The sequence below is a fragment of the Aulostomus chinensis genome, chromosome 24 (assembly GCF_037954235.1).
Source record: "Aulostomus chinensis isolate RoL2024-O1b breed Wild chromosome 24, RoL_Achi_v1.0, whole genome shotgun sequence".
In the NCBI taxonomy this organism is placed as follows: Eukaryota; Metazoa; Chordata; class Actinopteri; order Syngnathiformes; family Aulostomidae; genus Aulostomus; species Aulostomus chinensis.
In genome coordinates, this window is record NC_141343.1 from 11,800,001 (window position 1) to 11,813,332 (window position 13,332).

Consider the following 13,332-nt stretch of genomic DNA (forward strand, 5'->3'; position numbering starts at 1 on the left):
TCAAAGATGGAGAGAACTCATTTGTGATTCTTGCCCCGTGCCGTCGGCAGGTCGCCACTGGTCAGCCTCACGAAGGCTCCACCTACTCAGCCAGGAAGGACTGTCAGATGGCGCTGAACAGAGCCGAGTACGCCAAGGTCAAACTTGGAGAATTGGGACGGACGTGTGAGGTCATGCTGGAGCAGCCGCAGACATGAGGACAGCATCTCATCATCCTCAAAATGACTCATTTATGTCACGACAACAGTGTTTGTCACGCCTCACATCCCGTAGTGATCACACCGACTTCCATTTGTAAGGTGGAAAAGTTTATTTGCATGAAAACATAAAATAAAGATATTTTTCATTAGAGCAGGTGATGTATCTTGTTTTTTTTATCATTTATTGGCTCAGTTAATATTGCATAGAATCATATTTTCATATAATTTGTAATCAGATGAACACGTGGTTACGAGTATCTTTGATTTGTAACAATCAACACTGACGGGGACAAAGGACAGACTCGTCAGTTTAGAGGAGGAGCCTCAGCAACATCTGAATGTGTTGGGGGGAGGACAGAAGAGTTAGTAATGAAGCAGTGGCTGATCCTCTCATGTGTACACCGAAGGCCTGAAGCTGTTGCCTTATGGACCTGTATAAGGAGGAAACGTGAGGCCCGTAACATCAGAAGGTTAAATAAATGCTAGTCAGTGTAACCACCATGTATGAATGGCGCTGATTTGTTTTCATGTAGCTGTTTATAAATGTAAAAATTAAAAGTAGGCTTTTCGAGTATCTGAACTTGGCAACTTAGCTCGGGTCGGTACGGGTGCGTTTCCACCAGCACTGGGTACCACGTCAGCGTGGGTGGACTCACCGGCCGAGAGTTCCCCGGCGTCATTTGTGTGCGACAGAATAAAAGACTCCACCAAGCGATCGACCGGTATTCCACCGAGGCCAAGATGATACCAAGTAGACGACGTAAGCAGGTGAGTTACCCAATCAGCGCCTGGCTATGTGTTTACGTCACATTTTAGTCCCCGCTCTGCTCACTTAGAACCCTAGCGGAGCAGGGACCAAAATGGTAACGGTGAGTACCGTGTTGGGGCCGGTGGAAACGGGGCCAAACAGACCCGAGCTGAAGTGAGCCGGTGGAAAGGAGCCCTTAGAAACTCCACTGTAACCTGGTTTGGAATTAAAAGTACAAAGATGTCTTTCAGCGACCTGACGTGTGTGAAATACGCTAGAGAGCGAATAAGTCATCACAAAAACAACACAAAAAAAAAAATCCCCATTTCAAACCCAATTTATTAAAAATGATTAAAATCAGTGGGGAAGTTTTTCCCGCAGGTCGTCCCACAGATGTCATACACCAATGTGGCGCAACAAGAAAGTTATTCTCTACGAGGTTCTGCACAGGTGGAAACACTGCAGCAGTGCGCTGACGTTGAAAACACGGAAGTGTGTTTTAAAACGCAAGTACTCCAGTTTGACTGAGCAACTTAAGAGTAATATTTCCCTAGGAGTACTTTGTCCACCTCTATACACACGGTGGAACAACAGCAATCTTGTGATTCCTATTTTCTTTGTACTGCTGATATGTCGGATTTCATTTTTTCAAGACGTTCACAAAAAAAAAACAGTAAAATCAGTGAGTTCATTCTTGCGCTGATACCTGAAGACGTTAATGAAGCTACGAGCAATTTAAAATCTATAAAAATATCCCTTTATTTAAAGACGTCCCAGCAAGAATAAGAACTCCTGAGACACACGAGCCTGAAACATGATGAAGCATTTCCTCTAAATGTGTTACCCTCACATGGTAATCCTCTTAGAGCACGCGCTTGATACGTCATCTTACAACAACGTGCGAGCACGCGACTGAGTGAAACACCAGATTTCATGATAGAAAATATCACGTAACCTCTGACTCAGGTGACTAATCCGGATGAGATGGAGCTAACAGAGGAGGTCATCCACAGCCTTGGTTCTCATTAAACGCAGGCGAGCAAAGTCTTCAAACACAAAGTCGTCAAGCGGCGAGGAAGGGCTGAGGGAAACAATGTTGTGTCAGACAGCTAAATAACTCCAGTGGAATGACATCATCTCTCAGGAGAGGTGGGCTGACCGGAGGCTCTTGCGGTCTCGTGAGACTCAAATCACGAGGCGTGTCAAACTGATCCAGTAAAGGGCCGTGTGGCTGCAGGTTTTCATTCCAACCAAGCAAAAGCAACACCTGATCCAACAATCAAGCTGTGTCCACACAGCTTAGTTGATTTAAGTAGAATCAGGTGTTGCTTTTGCTGGGTTGGAATGAAAACCTGCAGCCACACGGCCCTTTACTGGACCAGTTTGACACCCCTGCATGAGGGCCTGAGCTTCAAATCCACTATGCCCTCATGTGGTGGCTCCTGGTTTTGTGAAAATGAATTAAAGAGTACCCCAAGTCATTGCTCACCTCCACCTGTGACACACACACACGTACACACACACACACACACACACACACACACACACACACACGCACACACACTTACTTGTCCCACTCTATCAGATTTGTATCTTCTGGAGCGTCAGCCCTTGGAGCAACTAGATACAAGAACAAATTAATCAAATCAAAACTCTAATCCTCACAGCTCATGCAGCTTGATATGTGTGTGTGTGTGTGTGTGTGTGTGTGTGTGTGTGTGTGTGCGTGTGTGTGTGCGTGTGTCCCACCTGGCTGTGGCTGGGAGCTGGTCTGGTCTCTGGGTTTGGGATGCATCAGGACGAAAGGAAGTTCCACTGCTACATCTCTGCACAGTAGAATGTAGGACAGCAGAGTGTCGCACGTCATGAAGATTTCATTTCAGGCAAAGAAAGCCTTGTGTCTCCACAGTTGGTGTGTAAGTCATCGACGTAACAAATCTGATGCGTTGGGAACGTTAGGTCCTTCTCAACTATACACTTAGAGCCCTTATATTTATATAAATATTATAAAAATCGAACAATTACCCAAAGCACTTCATATGAGCCCCAACTAAAAGGGGTTAAACGTGAATCCAAACCTGAAAATCCTTCATTGCACAGTAAATGAAGAAGAGTGTCACAACTGTAACAGAGGCGTGAAGGATTTTTGCAGAATGGCTCAGAAACCAGCGTTTAAATAAACCTACGTCTTGGTTTTGTTTTTGTTTTTTTTCAAGTGTGGGACCACGATGTCATTACGAAGAAACCATCATCAAATGTGACAAAAACAAGATGCCAACTGCCATGAACTAAAATCATCCGCCAGGCTCCATCATGGAGCAGGAGTGAGGTGCTGTACCCTCCACGAGACACCACCAGTTTGACTTTGACTCTGTAGGAAACCAGGATTCCCACCATCTCCTTATTACTTTCGCCCTTTATTCTGTAACACACAGACACAGAAAAGAGTTGAACTGAGTGCGTGTGTGCGTACATGTGTGTGTGTGTGTGTGTGTGTGCGTACGTGTGTGTGTGTGTGTGTGCGTACGTGTGTGTGTGTGTGTGTGTGTTTGTGTGTGTGTTTACATGGTGGTAGAGGCCAGATTAGTGTCTTCATGCTTTAGCTGTCCATCCAGGGCCAGGCCTCTCTTCTCCCTGTTAGCACCTAGGATGGGAGTCAGAGTGTAGACCTGGCAGAGGGTGGAGCTGGGACACACCTGGTCACTAGGGGTGAGGTGGGGGGGGGGGGGTACCACTATTACAAGAGACAAGTGCTTCATGTACCAATGTCAATAATGGCCAGAATACTCACTCTGCCTCCACCTGGGCTACTGGACACTTGTACTGGGCCGAAGAGAACAGACAGATGTCAGCGTACTGACGAACTGACAAGAGAGGACAAATCTGTCAGTCATCCAACTGACGATAAATGGTTTTGTGCAGCAACGGAATCTGAGAGGAAAGTGCTAGAATGGAGGGTTACCGGAGGTTTTCACCCTCTTGACAGTCTTTGTGGAGTTGTTGGTGACTTGGACATTGACATTGATGGGCTCACCATGGTAGTACAGCTGGAGGAAGACAAAGACACTGAGCACTGTGTGTGTGTGTGTGTGTGGGGGGGGGGGGGGGGGGCGCAAGCATCTCACACACCCTGACACAAAGCAGCCTGACAAACGGAGCGTGTTACCTCCTTATCCAGTGAGGCCTCTAGGTGGAGAGTCCGATCCGACATCAGGAAGCAGCGGCTGGTCTCCACCATCGGCTGGGGACCAGGGATCTCCGGAGCGTATTGAACCTTCCGGATCCCCAAATGCACAGAGTTCCTACACACACACGTGTGTGTGTGTGTGTGTGTATGTGTGAAATGATGATTATTTTCCAAGATGAATGTAACTGAGATAAACTATTTATTCATTCATACACGATAAAGTGATGATATATTCAGGTTCTGACAGGCGCTTCTCGATCCAAGTCCGCCGATAACACGCGAGTCCACATGTTTGAGGGACTGTTCACCAAAACCTTTACACAATGTGGCTTATAGGGTTTGAGAAGTCTGCACTCACCATAGCAGACGTAGTCAGAACCAGGACTGCAGCAGAAGGAGGGTTAGTTGGCCCGTGTGGGAAACCTAACTTCAAGCATTTTGCTCTGTGTCCATAGAGACCCCACATAGATTAGTCCATGAGGGCTGATGATGTGTTCTTAAAGGTCTTCAAACCAGGACCATATGGAAAGAATGTAGTCCACCTTGGACCCATGCAGCAACCATGTTAACTACACCCAATTCTACTCCATTTTTCTAGCCCATATAGCACCCACGGAATTAGGAATTGATGATGGAGTGTATCAAACATGTAATTTCATCTGTTCATGTGGTTAGCATTTGTGGTTAGCTACACCAACCCATTTAGAAGCCCACTCTGAACGGAGGCCCAGCTGAAGCCCGCCTACAGCCCAGTCGAACATGCTAGCAAGGTGTGTTAGTTTTTGATTGGGGGACCTTTGGTGGAGCTTCTCCCCTGCAGTCTTGGCACAGAAGGCTTGAAGCTCATAGTCCACACCGCAAGCCTTCCCAGAGTCCTCTGGGCCTGGTTGGAGGGTCACTGAGCAGGGCAGAGTCTGAGGGATCTGACACACACACACACACACACACACACACACACACACACACACACACACACACACACACACACACACACACACACACACAGATTAATCTCCATAGGTAAGAGTAAGCTAAGAGTATTCAGTTGTATTCTGGTGTTCTGATTAAGTGTAAATATCATATTAGTAGCTCTTTTAACATCAGCAGCGGGAACTGCAACTGGCCCTTCAATTGCCTGTAAAGTGTACTAGAAGTGGCTATGTTTGTGATATGTATGCTGGTCTGGGGTGGTCCCAGAAAAATGGGGCTACACTGGTGTTTCTTTGTCTTACGTTGAAATTGAAGGGGTAGGCGTGCTGACCCAGCTTCCTCAGCAGCCGCTCTTGAAGGAGGCTCGGAGACGTCCCCTCCTCCTGCACGGGAGGGTAGGCCTGAAAAGTGCTGATGTACAGATCCTTGCGGAAGGACAGCCCCAAGACATCCAGGTCCTCCCGACCGTAATGAAATGAACAGGTCAGAGTCACAAACACTGAGGACAAAATAATGAGACGGAGCTCAGTCATCCACTGGCTGCTGCTGGACAACCACTTGCCTTCTACCCAGATGATGGAACGCAAGCTCAGTCTGATAAACACGTAAGTCAGTGGTCAGTCCCGTTTTCGTACCTTTACGACCACTGAGATACTCCGGGTCTACAAGCAGCACTCCATCTGCAAAACACAGACAGTAGAACCCTTGATAAATCCATTCTCTCTGAAGCATGTGTACCAGCATTGTGGAGAGGAGGGAAACTGGCAACACTGAATGTGAGATTATGAAGTGGTGACGATAACCGGCACTGGACTTGACAACAAGACCGCAGTCGTACTGCAATATTTGGTATGTACAGGAAGGCAAAGACCCTGGTAGACGATGACGCATGGAAGAGTTTGGTCTGGTCTGGTTCCAGGCTACTAGTAAAAATGTTTTGTAGTACAACAGGAAGTTAGCGTGGTAGAGATTTGGTCTTTATGTTGCACAGTACGGAAGTTAGCATGGCAGAGATGTTGTATTTATGTCACCCAATGGGACATTAGCATGCCAGGGATGGGGTACTTATGTAATCGAACAGGAAGTTAGTATATTGACGAGTTCAGTTCAGAAAATCACCCCTGTGGGGACCATTAGGCTATGACGGAACCTCACCACTGATGCATGACTTCAACATCCTCACAATCGAGCTTCACACTTCTTCTGTCTTCAAACGTCATGACCTTTCCGTCCTCGACCTCTTTAGTCTCCTTTAGTCGCTTGTCAGCAACTACCATTTTTAATCCACGTACATACTTCAACATTCAGAAGTGTTTTATTTACTGATGTGTTTTTAGCAATGGAACCAAACTTCTAAGTGTTGAAATATCTTCAGCTCATGTATTCCAGACACTTAACCAGAACCGTATTGATCTGGATACAAGGGAAAAGAACGCTCAACAATAACAGGTTACTTCCTGGTTTTAGGCCTTGTTGCTGCTCTGCTCTATTGTGGTTTTTTTTTGTTTTTTGTTTTAACAATAAAGATCCAGAATACAATCAATCAAAATACAGAAGCCTCACTAGTCTCCCTTCACGCCACCTCCTCAACTGCCTTGCCTGCCACTTGGGGGATGTACACCTTGTACTTGAAAACCTGGTACTGGAAGGAGGAAATCATCATTAAAGATCATTAAAAAAGCGTTTCGAATGATGACATATACCTCAAGTGTGTGTGTGTGTGTGTGTGTGTGTGTGTGTGTGTGTGTGTGTGTGTGTGTGTGTGTGTTCAGACTCACCTACTGGATCTACATGATCAGAGTGATCCACATAATCTCGCTTCCCCAGATAAACTGTGAGCTGTTAAAATAAAAGCAAAATGTGGAAAGATGGAGCGATAATGAGTCACAGACACAAAGACACAAAGACACACACACATAAATACACACACACACATCCTACCTTGCAGTTGGGGCTGGACTTCTTAAAGACCCTGAGGAAAGAGTAAGAGAGCAACTGTTCAGTTTCATATCTATGGACGGGAGCCTGGAGTTCAAATGTAGGCATATCGCAGTTAAAATGATGGGCAGGTTCCAAAACCATCACACACTCACACACACACACACTTACACACACACACACACACACACACACACACACACACATTGTTATTGATATTATTATCACTGATGCAACCATTAATTCATTTTGAATCTATGTTACTCTTCGATCGGTTTGGTCTCTTAACTTCGTTCCTCAGTCTTCAATGATAGAATTGCAGAATTTCACTGCCTGAATTCCCGTGCACAGAAACAACCATTCTTCTCGTTACAAACCACCCATCCCACACATGGTTTGTCATGGCTGATGCTTGCTACCCACGGTTACAGACATTTAGCTCCCTGGATATCTGGGATGTGTCGGCTGTTTCTAGGGCTTTTGTTGGCAAGCGGAAAATCCAAGTACTAGGCTCTGTTCCAGGGCAGCACGGTGGTGCAGTGGTCAGCACTGTCACCTCACAGCAAGAAGGTTCCGGATTCGTAAACGGGATCTTTCTGTGTGGAGTCTGCATGTTCTCCCTGTTCCTGCATGGGTTCTCTCTGGTACTGGTCTCCATGTTGTCCCTGTTCCTGTGTGGGTTCTCTCTGGTACTCCAGCTTCCTCCCACAGTCCAAAGACACCAAGAGGGGACGAGGCTGATTGATACTCTAAATTGACCGTAGGCGTGGCTGTGAGTGTGAATGGTTGTCTGTCTCTATGTGTTGGCCCTGTGATGGACTGGGGACCTGTCCAGGGTGAACCCCGCCTCTCGCCCGTAGCTGCTAGGATAGGCTCCACCCCCCACGACCCTCAACAGGAATAAGTGGAAGTGTCTGTGTTCCTCTTTTTTTCTCATCCGTCTCTCTCTTTGTCCCCACATCACTTTTCTCTTTCCCCAAACGGGTCAAAGCAGATGGCCGTTCCCACCAAGCCTGTCCGCTCAACATTCCCGTCTGTTTAAAGCAAGGTTTTCGTCGGCGCTGTTGAAAGATGTGCTGGCCCGCGCGCATGATGCTGTACCTTCTCCATTTCAAAAACGCGTCGTGAGATTACATTCGTTGTGCTATACAAATAAAACTGACTTGACCCAAGAAGATACTTGACTCCGCCTGTACAATTTTTGAATTCACATCCACTTCATGCCAAATCCCACTCGAGCTCAAGACTCCAAAGGGCAGATGAATAGAAAAGCCTGATCTATATTGCTTATTATCTGCCATTCAAAGATACACCAGTATTGGCATATATGTTGTTGTTGCCATATATGCATGTGATATGAAACCCTTTTTTTGTTCCTTCCCTTTGTCGACTCATATCCTATGGTTGAATACATCCCCAAAATGCTGAGAAATATTTTTATTTCAGTTTTTCCTGAGCATAATAGAAAAAAAATAAGGAATTCACATTCATACTTTTTAGATTTAGGTTAATCACTTTGAGTATGTCCATCTATGTTTGTTTTTTTGTGTAGCAGATCCAGCAGTCTAGTTTTTTTTTTCCATCCAGACCCTCTTTAATTAAAAAGCTTCAATTATTTCCTCCGTTTTCATTTTTCCCCTCATTTTTGTGAACATTCCTCTTCTTTTTCGAAGAACCTTCCTTCAGTTTTGACTCATTCGCTCGAAATGATTGTTTGAGCACATCTTTTCCACCTCTTCATGAAAAGCTTTCAGTTAATTTTACAGAAAAGAAAAGCACAGACACGTCTCGAACAAAGAGAAGACCAACAGACCTCAGGATCCACAAACACAATCACAGGTAGAGCAGCATCACAGGTAGAGCGACATTACAGGTAGAGCAGCATCACAGGTACAGCAGCATCACAGGTACAGCAGCATCACAGGTACAGCGACATCACAGGTACAGCAGCATCACAGGTACAGCAGCATCACAGGTACAGCAGCATCACAGGTACAGCGACATCACAGGTACAGGGACATCACAGGTACAGCGACATCACAGGAAGAGCATCATCACAGGTACAGCGGCATCACAGGTACAGCGACATCACAGGTACAGCACCACTTCTTTACAGAGTTCTCTAAGGGCCTGTTTCCACCGGCTCATTTTGGGTCGGGTCTGTTTGGCCCCGTTTCCACTGGCACCAACACGGTACTAACCGTCACCATTTTGGTCCCTGTTCTGTTGGGGTTCCAAGTGAGCAGAGCAGGGACTAAAATGTGACGTTAACACGTAGCGGGGCTCTGATTGGGTAATTCACCCGCTTACATCGTCTACTTGGTATCATCTTGGCCTCGGTGGAATACTGGTCGATCGCTTGGTGGAGTCTTTTATTCTTTTCTTGGCTGTTCTGTTTCACCACTTGAAGCCTTGCCCGTCTGTCGTCCCTCACTTTTAGTTGAAGCAAAAACCACAGACCGAGCAACAGGCAGAACGCTGCCTCCGTGTCCTCCATTGTTGTTGTTGTGTCACACACAAATGACGCCGGGGAACTCTCGGCCGGTGAGTCCACCCACGCTGACGTGGTACCCAGTGCTGGTGGAAACGCACGCTAACTAATGCCATGATAAAACCACTGATTCATTATATCTTGTTATCTGGGACTCAGCAGGATAGACACCACAGTCACCACCACCACAATCGTTTGATGGAATGAAAGCAGAGTGGAGTGTCGAGCACATCCTGCTTTTACACAGGAAGTGGGGTGAATTGTTTTCCAGGAAACACGGCTGGCACACAGCAGAAAGTGTTTCATAACGATAAGCCAATGTCCAGTGTCCACGGAAAAGTGTTGTGCACGACTGACGGCCAAATCAGCCGGACCGGGTTTGCACCAATGGCTGCAGTTCAAGTAACGTGTCGCATGTCTCAAAGCAGGAATGTGCTGTTCTCATATTCTGATAGAAGAAAAAAAAGGCCAATGAACTAAACACACATCCTGATTATCGCAGCCCACATCCTGAGTGACCCCTGTTCTGTCAACACTGTGTCCTCAAGGCCTGTCAGCCCTGTATTCTCATATCTGCCATTTCTCCTTTCGTAGCTACCACAACACATTAGCTACTTTTTTATAGTTGCATATTTTCCGGTTCGTGTTCAAGACCCCTTTTTTTTTCTCCATGTGCAAACACAGAACCTTTTGATATTATCAAATTAACATTGGAACACACCGAATCCTTGGGAAATACACTTGTCGTGCATTTTGAGGTAAACATGCAGATACCCTTGTTTCCTCTCGGCTGCTCTAGACCCCCACCGGATGGCTGACTGCTAGTTAGCTTAGCTACAACGAAGGCTAGCAGTGAGGCAGTAGACAAAGCTGTTTAAGAAGTAACACATACACTTTTCTCCAAGGGTTCCACTCTGGTTACATGAATAAAACGGTGGTTTTGCTTAACATTCGCTTAACTGTTGAATAAAGTGAGTTGTTACTGTCGAGTGTAACCACATCCAGTCACGTCAATGGCATCCAACATTCCCCTTTGTTTTAGCTCGAGTTTGGTCTCCGCTGTCCCCAAAACACAGATTTTCCTTTTCCAAATATCCAATAGCGCAGCTTTAAATGTTTATTTCAGAGAGCAAACTTGCATTCCCCACATGTAGCGATTAATAATCACCAATAATCACAGCAGATGAGTACTGCTAACTCTATACTGGCATCTTCCTGTCACACACAACAGGCTCTGTCTCTGTCTCTCTCTCTCTCTCGCCAGGTGACATCACACCACAAGCCTTACTGTCTTCCTTCATGATGTTGTGTGTGTGTGTGTGTGTGTGTGTGTGTGTGTGTGTGTGTGTGTGTGTGTGTGTGTGTGTGTGTGTGTGTGGTCTGCTGAACCACCTAGCGGATGCAGGAGGGGACTTTGCACCATATACGGTACGTATTCGTCTGTTCCTTTATAAACAATCCAAGTGTTGTCAGCTTTCATGACCTTTTCGCTCGACTGGACTGCAACACACACCCCGACACGTGAGGCCAAGCTTATCACTCCGCGCAACTCTCAAGCTGGAGTTGTTACTTGTACTTGATTATTTATCAGGGATAGTGCATGTTAACAATAGAAACATCAGAATTAGCCCAAAGGCTGGGTTTCATTTGTTGTGGAATATTATAAAATCAAGAAATTAACTCAAAATTGTTAACGCAGACGACAGACACACATAAGATATATCCTTCATTGGTCGAGAAGGTATGACATCACTAAGAGCAGAGAAAATGAAGTCAACATCTTTGGCTAAGATGGTTAATTTTATTCGTGATGTCACATGATTTTTGCGTGCTTGAAGGAAGCGGTGAGTCAAAAACTTGACGAAACATGATATTTCCACCAATATCAGATGAATTTAAAGTTGATGAATTTGATGACATGATTGGTGAGCGATAATGTTATCATAGTTTATGAACTGAACAGTGACTGCGGGTAAGTTTTACGAGGCCAAGAACGTTACCTATTTATCCTAAAACGCAAAAAAAAGCAAGATGGCTGACACTTTATGGTCAGCTATTACGCGGTGAAATATTATTTCAAAGATATTTTATTCCGGCAGGGTTATGTGGACTATGCAGGTGGAGGGAAATAACGTTTGAAGCATTTCTTCAACACAGAACCTGTGTGTTTGTTTTCCAACGCTGGATTATTGATTCATATTATTATTCAAATATTATGATTGCATTATTCAAATATGTAAACAAAGTTGAGCAACAGATGATATTTCTGACAATCCTGGCATCCGTCCTTCTTTTATAACTCAGTCACAGGAAGAAGAAAATTCCACTTTTGGTCCTTGTTTTGTTGGAGAAGTCAGAGAGTAACTCTGGTTGATCAGAGGTTTAACTGTTTTAGAGGATGTCCCGTTTCCTCTCACGAGATAGCGGCGCTCATGTCCGTCTTCGGTCTGTGACGTGAAGCTCCGAGAAGACGGACGCTCACTAACCTGGTCACTGCAGCTTTGTCCCCCATCTCCTCTTCACACCTGCAGTCCTGGCTGATCTTAATAAGCGGGTTCTGCGGTCTGCCGGGGTTCAGGATTATATCCTCCTGTCCTTTAGTACCACTGCTGCTGCTGCTGCTGCCGCTGCCGCTGGGACCGTCCGCCTGGTTCCGGCCGAAGCCACGCCCACCGCATATGACAGGCGTCACCCAAAGACGAAACAACAAAAAAAACGTAATCACACAGATCCAGAAAACAGTAAAACCACATTAGTGACACCCTGACTACTTAAATGAATTTTATTTGTGTGTGTGTGTGTGTGTGTGTGTGTGTGTGTGTGTGTGTGTGTGTGTTTGTGTGTGTGTGAGGGTTCTACCCAGTATCTTAGCTGTTTCAGATGTGGTTCTTGTAATCTGCTGGAGCCACTCTCCCAGTTTAGGGGTCACCGTGCCGAGTGCTCTCACTCCCACTTGGACCACGTCAGTCTTGACCTTCCATAACCGTTCTAGCTGTTCTTTAAACCCCTGGTGCTTTCCAATCTTCTCGTGTTCCTTCTTCCTGATGAGAGCAGGCCCAAGCCTTTAGGGGATCCTAAGCCACCCCCCCCCCCCAAACACCACCATCACCACACAGAGTAAACTGTGCTTGACGATTATTGACACAAATGTCACACTACAATGTTACATTTTCAAGTCTTAACGCAGACGGATTATGAACTATGGTGTCCCGGGCCACAGATGCATAAGGAAAGGGTGGCACCCTTTGTTCAAGAGTGGGTGCAAACCGGATGGGGGGGTCTGGGGGTTGATGCGCATGAGTAGTGACTCAAACAACAGCAGGTTTATTGATCATGAAATCAGAATTTTCTTGAATTATTCATCCATCCATCCATTTTCTTCCACTTATCCTGTTAAGGGTCACGGGGGGTGGAACGTATCCCAGTTGCTTTGGGCGAGACCCTGGACAGATCGCCAGTCCATCACAGGACCAACACATAGAGACAGACAACCATTCACACTCACAGTCACACCTACGGTCAATTTAGAGTATCAATCAGCCTCGTCCCCTCTTGATGTCTTTGGACTGTGGGAGGAAGCTGGAGTACCAGAGAGAACCCACACAGGAACATGGAGAACATGCAGACTCCACACAGAAAGATCCCGGACTCGAACCAGGAACCTTCTTGCTGTGAGGCGACTGTGCTGACCACTGCACCACCGTGCCGCCAAAATATCTAAAATGTTGCTAAAAATAAAACAAAAACAAAAAAAAGCCAAAAAAAACAAAACAAAAAACACTCAATTTGGGGCCCCCTGGTGGCCATGGGGCTCCAAGCAGCCACTTAGCTGGCATAT

General features: G+C 45.9%; 3 protein-coding genes across 4 annotated transcripts in view; 2 read left to right on the forward strand and 1 right to left on the reverse strand.

The window, feature by feature from the left end:
- The window catches only part of med11 (mediator complex subunit 11), a 1,816-nt gene extending 1,465 nt beyond the window's left edge, over positions 1-351 (forward strand). For both annotated transcript variants that reach the window (XM_086198212.1, XM_086198214.1), the window contains one exon: positions 51-351. In XM_086198212.1, coding sequence (XP_086054338.1) covers positions 51-197 — 147 coding nt within the window. In that variant the 3' untranslated portion in view covers positions 198-351. The remainder of the gene's footprint in view (positions 1-50) is intronic.
- arrb2b (arrestin, beta 2b) lies at positions 275-12,157 on the reverse strand. Its single transcript, XM_086198210.1, has 14 exons — positions 11,981-12,157; positions 7,007-7,037; positions 6,844-6,904; positions 5,701-5,745; positions 5,368-5,564; positions 4,931-5,058; positions 4,115-4,250; positions 3,911-3,995; positions 3,740-3,812; positions 3,514-3,651; positions 3,287-3,370; positions 2,698-2,774; positions 2,517-2,568; positions 275-2,029 (listed from the first exon to the last, which is right to left on the reverse strand). Exons 1-14 carry the CDS (start codon positions 12,004-12,006, stop codon positions 1,939-1,941), a joined length of 1,224 nt encoding a protein of 407 aa, XP_086054336.1. The 5' UTR covers positions 12,007-12,157; the 3' UTR covers positions 275-1,938.
- Positions 10,813-13,332, forward strand: part of cd99l2 (CD99 molecule-like 2) — a 22,445-nt gene continuing 19,925 nt past the window's right edge. The window contains exon 1 of the mRNA XM_086198211.1: positions 10,813-10,922. The gene's annotated coding sequence lies outside the window, so the exon portion shown is untranslated. The remainder of the gene's footprint in view (positions 10,923-13,332) is intronic.